This window comes from Stegostoma tigrinum, chromosome 29 (assembly GCF_030684315.1).
Source record: "Stegostoma tigrinum isolate sSteTig4 chromosome 29, sSteTig4.hap1, whole genome shotgun sequence".
Lineage (NCBI taxonomy): Eukaryota > Metazoa > Chordata > Chondrichthyes > Orectolobiformes > Stegostomatidae > Stegostoma > Stegostoma tigrinum.
Window position 1 is genome coordinate 23,928,413 of NC_081382.1, and position 13,851 is coordinate 23,942,263.

The 13,851-nt window shown below is 40.2% G+C and overlaps 1 protein-coding gene across 5 annotated transcripts in view; it reads right to left on the reverse strand.

Moving 5' to 3' along the window:
* Nucleotides 1-13,851, reverse strand: part of LOC125465413 (DENN domain-containing protein 1A-like) — a 522,997-nt gene that overhangs the window by 7,098 nt on the left and 502,048 nt on the right. For 3 of the 5 annotated variants that reach the window (XM_059638169.1, XM_048558889.2, XM_048558888.2), the window contains 2 exons: nt 4,920-5,045; nt 2,540-2,792 (listed from right to left, as the gene is read on the reverse strand). In XM_059638169.1, coding sequence (XP_059494152.1) covers nt 2,540-2,792; nt 4,920-5,045 — 379 coding nt within the window. The remainder of the gene's footprint in view (nt 1-2,539; nt 2,793-4,919; nt 5,046-13,851) is intronic. The other 2 variants (XM_048558890.2, XM_059638170.1) reach the window with 1 other exon arrangement.

Here is a 13,851-nt window from a genome sequence, read left to right on the forward strand (position 1 = left end):
TGGAAGGAGAACGAATGAGGGTGGGTAAGAGAACAGATTTGAGGGAAAGGAGAAAGCACGTGTTGTGGGGGGTTTGGTGGAAGGAAAATGGATGGGGGTGGGGAAGGAGAGTGGTCAGGTGAGGGGAAGGAGAACAGATGAGGGGTGGAAGGGGAAAAGGTGGAGAACGGACGGGGAGGGGGAGAAGAGGAGAAAGGACAGGGGAGGGGGATGGAAACTGGGAGGGAATGGCGGATGTGCTGGGGTGGGTGGGGGTGGAAGGTGGATGGACGGCGAGAGAGATCAGGCGATAAGGTGAAAAACTCTAATTTAAGACAGGCAGCTGGTCAACTGTTTCTAACTGCAAAATGGACTGTTTAAACATTGTACAAGTAGATACCCTTCAATAATTCATGAGATTAGGAAGGAGAATGGAAGGGGGGAAAACAGAGAATAGATGGGGAGGGAGAAGGAGGGTGGCAGAAGGGTGGCATGGGGAAGGAAGAAGGTATGGAGGGGACGGAGAAGGGGAATGGAGGAGGGATAGAAGAAAAGGAGAATTTACAGTGAGGGGTAGAAGGTAGACTTGAGGGGTGAAGGAGAATGAAGGGGGTTGAAAGAGAATGGAGGGCTGAAAAGGGTGAAGGGGCAGGGAAGGATGGGTGGACAAATTTGACAGGGGATAGAGAAGGAATGGGGGTTGGAGAAGGGACAGGGAAGGGTTGGGGAATGGATGGGGAGGGGGTGAACAGACAAGGAGGAGGATTCAATTGAGAAGTCATGAGATGAGATCGAGGGAACGGGGCAAGGGTCAGGCTTTCATGTGGCAATGTGATTAAGGAAAGAGATAAGGCAATGAGGTGAAAAAATCTAATTAAAGATGATGCAGCTGGTCACTGTTTCTAACTACAAAATGGACAAAATTCCTCAGCAATAAACCCAAACAAACAGACAAAACGGGCTCAGAAACCATAACCACTCTCCCCTACATCAAAGACATTTCTGAAATGACTGCCAGACTACTCGGACCTCTTGGCATCAGGGTAGCCCACAAACCCACCAACACACTAAAACAGCAGCTGATGAACTTAAAAGACCCTATACAGACAACAAATAAAACGAACGTCATCTACAAAATACCTTGCAAGAACTGCGACAAACACTACATTGGACAAACTGGCAGAAAGCTAGCCACCAGGATACATGAACATCAACTACAAAACGACATGACCCACTATCACTCGTATCCTTACATACAGATGTGGAAGGACACCACTTTGATTGGGACAACACATCCATCCTAGGACAAGCCAAACAGAGACACGCACGAGAATTCCTAGAAGCATGGCATTCCAACCGGAACTCCATCAACAAACACATTGGCTCCAAATCAATCTACCATTCCCTGAGAAAAAGAACAGGAAATGACATCACCAACCCTAGGAAACCTAACCAGATAAACAGAAAGCGGGACATAACACCAGCGCTTCATCGGAGGCTCACTGATGATGTTACCTAGAATGGTGATGAAACATCTGAAAACGAACCTTTCAGCTCAGCGAGCAAACTCACATCCAGAACAAAATGGACTGTTTAAACATCGCACAAGTAGATACCCTACAATAATTCATGAGATTAGGCCTTCTCAGTGGATCTAATAATGATTCTTCATTTTGAAGAAAACAGTTCATTCACAAGGTGTTTAGAGTACTGGGACAAGCTCTCATTCTTACAGTCATTCAGTGATAAAGTGGAAGAAATGGGGTCAGTATCAAGGACAGGGCAAAGACTCTTAGTGTCCCACTTCACATTGTCAGGTTCCTCAGCTGAGGGAACTCCTTCCCGTGCCCACAATTCAGGCAAAGCAGTAAGGTGGCTCAGTGGTTAGCATCACTGCCTTATAGTGCCAGAGACCCTGGTTCTTCAATTCCACCCTCGGGCAACAGTCTGTGCGGAGTTCATTCATTCTCCCCATGCCTGTATGTGTTTCCTACCACAATCCAAAGATATGCAGGTTAGGGGGATTGGCTATGCTGAAATTGTTTATGTGGAGGCTATGTAGAATAGCCATGGGAAACGCAGGATTACAGGGATGGGGCAAGGAGTGGGTATGGATGGAATACTATTCTGAGGGTTGGTGGGCCGAATGGCATGCTCCCACACTGTAGGGATACTATGATTCAAAACATACCCGCACTGACTTTCTTGCCATGCTGCTTCCACAGTGAATGTCCAACCCAGTACCTTGGGCATCCACTGGTGGAACAGCCATTCTTAGTCAGAACATTTTCAACCACTCAATCTTTATTTTCTTCTAAAATGTGACAGACCTTTGAGGCTCAAGGACACAATTACTGGACTTCTCTGCAAAGATTCTTTTTTCCCCATTTTGGTCTTACTGCACAAGTGGGCCTTGGCTTTATCCTTTTTAAAAATTTTACCAGTAACTGTTCTTTCCTCACTGCAAAAATGTCCTGCAACATCTCCATATCATAACGAAGGTAGTTATGATGGGGAAGTCACAAAATATATAAATAGTAAGAAAATCATTGCCACAAACCTGATGCCCAAATGGATTTTCTACTTCTTCCTCTTTAGGTGTCCTCAGATCTTCCATACTTTTGGCTTGGCTGAGGGGCTGGTGTTGTGAGGTTATCTTTATACTGCTGAAAATGTCATCCAACAAATTCACATCTATATTCCTGCCCGGCATGGAGAGGTTAGGAAAGATAGTTGACCCAGTCCTTTTCTCTGTAACCAAGGCCTCTCCATCAGCTATATCAGATTCCTTTAAAGCTTTATATGGTTGGGGCCTGGTAATTGGAGACAAAAAAGACAAAGTTATGACTATGTCTAAAAGAATGAAGCACACAGTTTAACAATTTAATATTTCCCATGACTAAAGAATGTGAAAGTGAAGTCAACACTATTTTGTTGTCTCAGCTGTCAAGATTCCAAGTTTCATGGCAGCACACAATAGTTCTCAATGTTATGCATTGTGCTGGAATGAAAGGTGTATGCAGGTACATCCAGCTCAATGCCAGCCCTGGCTGTGCTAAATGGCAGACAGGAATGTAGGCCAGATGTCCTCGTCCTGCTCCAATCTCTTGTGCTCTTGCGTAACTTTAATCCAGAAATGATTTCTAGTGGAATCCAGTCTTTCATACTAATTTCATGACTCACTACAAAGAATATGCAACTTGTAGGTATCTTGACTTTTGAAGCTGCACTGATTGAAAATGTGTCCTAAAATTTTTCTTCTGTTTACAGGTCTCCTAAAAGAAGGAATTCTTAAGTGTTTTTAATGGTTTGTTTTGCAGCACTGGTTATTTTGGTCATTTAGTTTACCTTTGGAGGGTGTGTGGCCTAGATCCAGTTCTTCTTGTAGTTATGGACTCTGGTCTCCAATCAAGCATAATATTATAATTAGTAGACTGGCCACTGCAGCAACATAGGTTATTTTGAAAATTTTGATCATACATTGGTGAGTCAAACTCCCGCGTTGACTGAGCGTCAATCATATCACTTGTCCTCATGAACTATTGCTGCATTACGTTGTATCTCAGATTAAGTAAGTATTGAATTAATTTCCCTGTCCTGCTCAAAGGATTGCCATATTTTCGTACAGAAATGAATGACCGCTCAAAGGACCTTCTGATCATTTAACACTCCCTGTATTTATGGCTACAACTCATCTTGAAAAGGGAAATCAAAAGCAATTTTTAAAAAATTACACATTTATATCCTGCAGAGAATACTCGAACAGGAAGTGTTGAATGAAGCTTATTACCTTCAAAAGGAAGATGTGACAAGCAAATTGTCTTACAGAATAAAGTCCTTATTTTCTGTAATGCCCCACTATTTAGTAATGTGCTAAAATTATTATTTACAGAAATGCAATGCTTGACAGGTTACAGCAATTGTTTAGAAGGTATAGGAATAGAAATAAAACAAAATAATCAAAACCAGTGTTATCAGTTTAGAGATGTTTAGATGATTTCTGTGACGTTTTGGTCTGTTTTCCAATATTTAACTAGGTTCATTATTGATTTATAGTTACCACTAAGATAGAAATTGAAACCAAACAGGCTATCAGGTGGCAATGCTTTCACCAGAATTCATAGTTTAGGTTTTTAAACGATACAGGTCAATTCAATTATTCTAGCACAGTATTGTGAAATATTCAAATTACTTGTCTGCTTTTAACAGACATCAAAGCCAGTCCTTTATGTCAATGTCAGAACAAAAGTACAAATAAAGATTTTAATGTCGGTTATAATTTTAGGCCACCATATTGCATGCATGGTGGCTGATTTGTGACTGGCAAAATGGGGGCATTTGAATTATTATTACAGATTACTTTAGACAGCAAGAAGAAATGAGAAGGGAGATTCAAATTTAGATTCTCAAACTAACAAAACATACATTGCAGTATAGCCGTAAAATATGCTCTTAGTATATTTTGATATTTCATGATTCATTTTTAATAGGCTGAGACTGAGCTATGAATGTTGCAATGTGTCATCTATTGAGTAAATGCTGACTGTTACTGATAAACACATCCATTTTTCAACTCTCATGAAATAAACATTGGCAAGTTCTTGGCTAGCAAGTATTAAATCAGTATCATTGCACTGTTTGCTTCAGTTACAAGAATAACCAAAATAACTGGCGGGTACAAATCTGTTACCGTACTATCAATAGGAATAGCCACTAGTGTGTTCTGGATGTAAATGTACTGAATTGTAACAGAAACTCACTGAGAAAAGGGAATGTGATAGCTTAAGTTAGACATTCAATATATGTGGTCTGCTTCTTTTGCTCAAATCTAGAAATTATGTATAGATGCAGACCATAGAAACTGTATACTGTACATTTACTCAAAGAAGTCATGCATAAATTTCTCAAGCAAAAGAATATAAATGAAACAGTCAATAGACCATTCAAAAGAAGTGAAGAGAAAGCTTTCAGAGAAGGCAGATACAGAGTCCTCTTCATGGTGAAGTTCATCATCAGAGGAATCCTCAGAAAGGAAGACTGTGTAGTGTCGTGTAGGTCTTACGATGCTGAAGAAAACAGGAAGAAAATTTTAATTTACTCAGTGAGGAGCAAAGGCTGAAAATCATTGTCCACATATAAACTCTAACTCATGCTTAGAGATTCTGAAGGGTCAACTTTCAAACCACTATTTCAGAAGTTGTTAGTTGAGCTATCAATATTTGTTGTAAAATATAGCCACACTTTTTTGGTATCATTTTAGTTGGAAATGTTGGTTCGCTGATTAGGGTCTAAGTTTAAGCATTACATTTGATCAATAAAAGCTGGAACTGCAGAGTAACAGCTAGGTAAAGATGTGCTACAATAAAGTCATATGTTACATGTTAAAAAATAATGAAGTGGAAGAATCAATTACTGGGCAGTAAGGGAATGTGGTATTTGAATGGAAATTCAGTTCACCATTATACTAGAAGTATTAAAATCACTAATTTTTGCAGTTCTTAATTTCATGTAAACTTTAAAGCGAACTGTTGGTGCTCACATGCATGGAAGATCTTGGACACTTTGTATGTAAGGAATAACCACATATGAGGTAATTGACCCCCAACTTCTTGTGCTAGAACATAAGGGATTCTGAATTTTACACTCGGCCACACCCAGGAGGCTGCGTCATTCCTAGAATGCACATTCCAGGAACTGTTTGAGCTGAAGACATTATTAACAAAACAAGAGAAGCTAGGAATGATCTCTTGGCGGCTGCAAAGGTGAAGACACATTTTCAAAACTGTGAGAGGTAATAGAGAAAAATGGAAAAATTGCTTCTACCAGCAGGAGGGTGGTAACCAGAGGGCACAAACTTAGGGGAAGTGACAAAGGAACCAGTGATAAGACGATATTTTTAAAACATATGTTATGATGTACTGACTGAAAGGCAGGTGGAAGGAGATTCAGTAGTCGGAATAGGGTAAGTATGTGATGCAGACCAAATGCAGGAACATGAGCAAATATGACTAAAAGTAAAATACTACAGATCCCAGAAATGTGAAACAAGCACAGAAAATTATGAAGAAACCCAGCAAATCTAGTAGCATTGGTGGACAGAGAAACAGAGTTAACATTTAGGGTCCAGAGTGACTCCTCTTTGGAATCTAACTAATTAGATGGCTCTTCTGTAGAGTTAGGAGAGGCACGATAGAGGGAATAGAATCATACAGTACGGAGGAGACTACTAAATAGCAAATTGATTATGATGCCCTAGGGTTAGAAGCAAACTTTTCTTAAGGGGTAAAGTTTGGAAAACTGTTCAGAGTTGCTGTGTTGCTCCTTGCCAGAGGAGGCACACTTCGAAATAACTTTCTTGCCAGACTAAAACTGCAAATGATTTATCAACTGTTTATCTAAGGTAGTTTATATATTCTTTTCCTCTTTATTCTTGCATGGGTGTTTGTGTCACTGGCAAAGCCAGTATTTATTCCTCATCCTTACTTACCGAGAGAGCAATTAAGAGTCAACCATATTGTTGTGTGTCAGGGTCATAGTTCAATGATAAATTTTCTTTTTTCAAGGGCATTAGTGAATCAGGGTGGTTTTTACATCAATTGTTAATGGTTACCCTGGATGGCATTAAGTTTTTTAAAGTTTGATATTTCTCGAGTTCAAATTCCACTAGCTGATGTGATGGAATTCAAAACGGTGTTCTCAAAATTTGCCTGGGGTTCTGCATTACTAGTCCAGTCACCGTTACAACTATGCCAGGTAATAAAATGTGAGGCTGGATGAACACAGCAGGCCCAGCAGCATCTCAGGAGAACAAAAGCTGACGTTTTGGGCCTAGACCCTTGCTTTTGTGCTCCTGAGATGCTGCTGGGCCTGCTGTGTTCATCCAGCCTCACATTTTATTATCTTGGATTCTCCAGCATCTGCAGTTCCCATTATCACAATTACAACTATGCCACCACCTCCCCTATCACTGTGTAAATCATTGTATATTTCCTGAAAATAGCAACCATGCAGCTGGCTCTGGCTCCAATCACAATTTAGAATTTTTGTAATTGTCAACTTCAAACATCACATTTCCATTGTTTACTTATCACTTGATTGTTAATGATAAATAAGGCTTTGTAAGCTCAGAAGCCTCACTCAATCTCAGAATGTGAGAATCTGAGATAACAAAGTGTAGAGCTGGATGAACACAGCAGGCCAAGCAGCATCAGAGGAGCAGGAAAGCTGATGTTTCAGGCTAGACCCTTCTTCATCCGGATTTTAGAAAAAGAATTACAGAGGCCAGTCTGGAATAAACTCTATTTAAATGATGATGAGGTACGTTGGAGTCAGAAAGTGTGAGAGGATGCAGAAAGATGCCAAAGTCGAAAGGAATTCCAGTGAATATTGGTAATCCATTTCTTAAGCATAAATATTTGGATTTGATTTGTCATGTCCAAGGACTACGATCAGAATTCAAACCGAACTGTGGCTGGGTCAGGAGATTTATATGTTATTTCCTTTTTTCTCATAGGAAATAACTTAAAAAATATAATTGTTAATGCAAGAACATTGAAATAAACAGAAAGCTCTGAAAACAACAAATATAGTTATTTACACCTCAAAGTTTAAGTTTATAGCATCACTTCACAAGTGGAGTTGCCAAATCATGGAAAAGGAGTAAAAGGCTTCACCCTGTTGAAATGCTCAGTGATAAACATATTGCCTTATGCTTTGTAAGATGCCTGAAGGAAGTAATGCGTTCCCATACAGACTTCACAAAGGTTGACAGGAAAGGGAAAATAAAATATAATTCTGCCATGTGTTGCAAAAACACATAATTCTCTTTCTGGAGCATTTTACACTGAATCAACAATGCTCATAATGATAAAAAGAATCTGCTGTTTATATCATCGCATTCCTGAAGTTATAGTTTTCTGACAGCAAATCAAGGCATTCATCCTGTTAAACTCGTCATAATCCCAAATTCAAATACCAGACCCCTAATATTGATACTTTGACAGTTTCTCAGGTGGAAGAAACTGTATAAAATATTTATGCTTAAGAAATGGATTACCAATATTCACTGGAATTCCTTTCGACTTTGGCATCTTTCTGCATCCTGTCACACATTCTGACTCCAACGTACTTCATCATCATTTAAATAGAGTTTATTTCAGACTGGCCATTGTAATTCTTTTTCTAAAATCTGGATGAAGAAGGGTCTAGCCTGAAACACCAGCATTCCTGCTCCTCTGATGCTGCTTGGCCTGCTGTGTTCATCCAGCTCTACACCTTGTTATCTCAGATTCTCCAGCAACTGCGGTTCCTACGATCTCTGCTTGTAGTATGTTTCTTTGGCAGGATATAGAAAATAATTTCCTACAATTCACAACAGATCCAGTTTTTTCACTATCAGCATCATAACTGTTTAGGAAACTTATCCAGACACAATGCTGAAAAATTCAGTAATGAATGCACAAATGTGCTTTGAATGTAAATGCAACTTTGGGAGTCAGTTAATAGTTCATAAAGGCACATTTTGCATTGACTTTTTGCATGTACATATCTTTCTCAACATTTTTACACAAATATACCATAAAATATGATTTTACTTCTTGCATAAATCCAGCCATACTGGCCATTAACACAAATCATGTACACTATTCTGTAAATAAAATTATTCATTAGGATGGGAACTGCATTTAATACTGAAGATGATGACAGCTAAAGAAGCAATTTTTGACAGGCTTTGGGGAGTTAGGAGATGAGTTTCTTACTGCAGGACTCCTAGCCACTGATCTGGTCTTGTAGCCACTGTATTATTATAGCTAGTTCAGTTCAGTTTCTGGTCAACGGTAACCCCCAGGATGTGAACAGTGAGGGGCTCAGTGATGGTGACATGATTGAATGTCAAAGGTGTATGGGCCAGACCAAGTCCCTGAAAGCATTAACACAAGATAGCCTAGACCCTTTCATCTTAGTTAGAGGCAAAGGTAAGGTGGTGTCTTCCAAATGTGGTTCAATCGGTCAAGCTATTAGGCTTTAAGCAAACACACTTTATTCCAATATTATAATTAAAATACCAATGATAAAAGAAGAATTGACATAATTTTAAACTCTTTTGGAATACTTAATGTTAACTACTACTTATTAACTGTTTCAATATAGCAGCATCTGATAAACACACCCTTGGCAAAGGCAAATTCAGCAAACCAGATTTCCCTTACTTGCGATCTCTTCCAGTCCAGGAGAAGGAACACAAATAAAATGAATCTGGCAGCCGAGAGAACTCAAGCTTTTGCAGCAGCAGGGAGAAAGTGAGTTATATCTAGCAGCTGTATCAGCTAACTTCAACAACTGAAAGCAAAACTAAAATCCTAGATCTATGTGATCTGACTCCATACACTCATACTTTTAACTAATTAATTTTAAAAAAAGCTATTTACTATGCTTTCTAAGGACCCCTTGGCACCAGGTTTATAGCATCCTTCTTCAACAATAACAGGACAGAACAAATCTCTCTCAAAGGCACATAAACATGAGGGGTAATAGCGAGTTTTGAGAAAATTTGTAGCTCAAGTTGAGTTTCTGGATGTGAGTTTGTTCGCTGAGATGGAAGGTTAGTTTTCAGACGTTTCGTCACCATTCTAGGTAACATCATCAGTGAGTCTCTGGTGAAGCGCTGGTGTTATGTCCCGCTTTCTATTTATCTGTTTAGGTTTCTTTGGGTTGGTGATGTCATTTCCTGTTCTTTTTCTCAGAGGATGGTAGATTGGCTCCAAATCAATGTGTTTGTTGATGGAGTTCCGGTTAGAATGCCGTGCTTCTAGGAATTCTCGTGCATGTCTCTGTTTGGGACAACACATTCATCCTAGGACAAGCCAAACAGACATGCATGAGAGTTCCTAGAAGCATGTCATTCCAACCGGAACTCCATCAACAAACACACTGGCTCCAAATCAATCTACCACCCTCTGAGAAAAAGAACAGGAAATGACATCACCAACCCAAGGAAACCTAAACAGATAAATAGAAAGCGGGACATAACACCAGCGCTTCGTTGGAGGCTCACTGATGATGTTACCTAGAATGGTGACGAAACGTCTGAAAACTAACCTTCCAGCTCAGTGAGCAAACTCACATCCACGAGGGGTAATAGTTAGATAGGTACTAGCATGGATAGAAGGTTGCAGAAAGCAGGGTTAAATGGGTCTCAGGATGGCAGCCAGTGACAAGTGGTTTTCCACAGAGATCAGTGTTGGGACCACAAGTTTTCACTTCATACATTAATGATCGAGACGAAGGAACTGAGGGCATTCTGGCTAAGTTTGCGGACGATACAAAGATAGGTAGAACAGGTAGTATTGAGTATGCAGGGAGGCTGCAGAAGGATTTGGACAGGTTAGAAGAGTGGGGAAGGAAGTGGTAGATGGAGCACGATACGGGAACATGAGAAGTCATGCACTTTGGAGAGACGAATAGAGGTATGAACAATTTTCTAAATGAGGAGAAAATTCAGAAGTCTGAAGTGCAAAGACTTGGGCGTTCTAGTCCAGGATTCTCTCCAGGTAAACTTGCAGGGTGAGTCAGTAGTTAGGAAGACAAATGCAATGTTGGCATTTATTTTGAGAGGACTTGAATATAAAAACAGGAATGTACTTCTAAGGCTCAATAAGGCTCTGCTCAGGGTACATTTAGAGTACTTTGTGCAGTTTTGGACCCCACATCTGATGAAAATGTACTGGCCCTGGAGCGGGTTCAGAGGAGGTTCACGAGAACGGTCCAAGGAATGAAAAGCTTAACGTATGAAGAATGTTTGAGGACGCTGGGTCTGTACTCAATTGAGTTTAGAAGGATGAGGGGGATCTAATTGAAACTTAGAATACGAATGGCCTGGACAGAGTGGATGTTAGGAAAATGTTTCCATTGGTAGGAGAGACTAGGACCCAAGGGGACAGCCTTAGAGTGAAGGGAAGGCCTTTTAGAACAGAGATAACGAGAAAATTCTTTAGCTAGAAGCTATGGACTTCACTGCCACAGAAGGTTGTGGAGACCAGGTCATTGAGTATATTTAAGAAAAAGATAGATAGGTTCTTGATTGTCAAGGGGGATCAATGGTTACTGGGAGAAAATGGGAAATGGGGTTGAGAAACTGATCAGCCATGACTGAATGGCGGAGCAGACTCAATGGGCTGAATGGCCTAACTTCTGTTCTTATGTTTTATGGTCTTATTACTGATTTTTGGAGATGGTGGCTGCCTTGCACTTGATTAGCATGAATGATATTTGCCACTTGTCAGCCCAAATGTGGATGTTGTTTGGATTGTGTTGTATTAGGGCATGGATTAATTTAGGAGTTGCAGATAGTGCTGAACATTATGTAGCATCAGTGAACATCCTCTCTTTTGGCCTAATGACACTGGGGTAGATGGTCACTGATGATACAGCAAAAGTTGTTTGGGTCAAGGACACTAGTGGAGGAAGTCCTGCAGAGATGTCCTAGAGCGGAGATGACTGACCTCCAACAACTATACCCTATCTTCTTTTGCACAAATACAATTCCAACCAGTGGAGAGTTTCCCCAATGCCCATTGATTTAAGTTTCGCACAGGCTCCTTGAGGACACATTTGGTCAAATGCGGCTTTGATGTCAAAGACAGTACTGTCACCTCACCTCTGGGATTCAGCTCTCTTGTCTATGCTTGGAACAAGGCTGTCATGAGGTCAGGAGTTGAGTGATCCTTATGGACTCCAAGCTGGGTATCATTGAGTAGGCTATCGTTAAGCAGCACCGTTCGATAGCACTGTTGATGACACTTTCCGTAATTTTTACTGATGAAAGAGAGTTGACTGATGGGGCGGTAATTGACTGATTTTGGATTTGTCCTGCTTTGTGTGTGCATGACATACCTGGGCAATTTCCAGGTGGTCAGGTAGATGCTAGTGTTGTAGCTGTACTGGAACAGCTTGGCTAGGGGAATGACAAGTTTTACAGCAGAAGTCTTCAGTACTACTGCTGGAATGTCGCCAGGGCCCTCGGCCTTTGCAGCATCCAGTGTCTCCAACCATTTCTTGATGTCACATGGAATAAATCAAATGGGCTGAAGACTGGAATTTGTAATGCTGGGACCTCTGGAGAAGGATGACTTGAGTCATCCACTTGGCACTTCTGGCTGATGCGTGTTGTGGATACCTCAGGCCTATCTCTTATGCTGTTGTGTTGGCCTCTGATGTATGGACACATTCTGGGGCCAGAGAAAACACAAGGAAACAGACAATAATAGGAATAAAGTCATCAGCTCATGTCACAGTTCTCCGATAAAATGAAGATGGTAGAACTTGAACATGGTCTCATACCTTAATTTTGACAAAAACTGGGCAAAATGTCTAAAACATTTATCTAGATTTTCTGCTGAAATTAAAGCGGGGGAATGGAGAAGACCTTGGAAATTCTACCTCTGCCTTGCTGACTTTTCATCTTCTTGGAAACTCCACTACGTAACTTCTGCGAAGCAATATGGTCAAGTTTTGTACTGAAATGTTAAGCCACCCTTGATAGGGAAGGTTTCTCCTTAATAATGACTCCTTGTGGCAACATGATCTCTTAAAGCACTAGTCACTTTCTGGTATTTTTTGAACCTAAGTTCTGATTGAGAGTGCAGGTAGATGGTTCATCAGTGGTCAACATCACATCTAAACATAATCCAGTCCTTGCCTAATATGCACCTCGTGTACTTCTGGAAGGGACTGTTGGGCAACAATCAGCAACAGAAACCCTGGACATTTTTCTGTGCCATCGGGGAATGATGGTGATAAAATGCAACAGCACTGCACACTCTATTCGATATGGAAGTAAGACCCTCAGTTATTGTATAATAATTCCTGACTTAAAAACTGTAATTGGGGTAAAGCTTCAAAGGATGCTGTTCCTCATTTGTCACAGATGTGGGGAATCCTGCACCCGACACATTTGATAACGTATCTTGAAATACGGGGCCACTCCAAATGTATGACTACATATCAGACTGCTCATTTCGATACTGAAGTGCAGTCATAGTTATGTGTTGTTCAGAATCAACATATGGATTGTAGGAAAGAATTGAAATTATATAAATCACAAAAAACCCAAAAGTGATAAAACATTGAAATGTTTAAATATTGTAAACAATTGTTTTGCGAATGCAAAAACAAACTGTGACTGCAGGGGTCACATTGAGCTTTCAAAGAAATGTGTTGCCTCCTTGTTTCTCTTGATTTCCAGTCTCCTGTTAAATGACTAAAAATATAATCTCAGCAATACACTTATATTCTTCATTAATCTGATTCAGTAGCCATTCTGACATTTACTACCTGCTTGGATATCACACTGAGGAATCTGTCTGTGGAGAGGTAGGTCACAGCAAGTGCTGGTACGCAGAAAGCAATCTCAAATAAGGAAAAAGATTTCCTGTCTGTCTCAGCTGTAAACACCATCAGCTCTGGATGACTGGCTCCTAATCCCTTGGCTGAGTTACAATGTGGATGACTTGCCCCTCTATTTTAACATCTCGTTATCATGTCCTCTGTTACTGTTAGTATGTGACAAAAATGACAGCAGAGGCTGTTCCTTGTTAAATATCATGTAACAAATACAGCTCTACAAGATCCAAGATTCGCTTCATAGCATATGATGGTGTGGGTTTATTTTAATGAGCAAGGACCACATCTTGATGGTTTTTTTCCTGCCAGAATGCATTAAAAGAGGAATTTCAATCCAGTGATTAGAAACGAAATGACAAACCCAAACGTATATAAAATAAATTGACACCAATAAGAAAAAAAACAGAAATTCTGAGGTTTTTGCTTTTAGTTCCAAAGGAACATTGTCATCTAATATGAAGTCATTTAAAT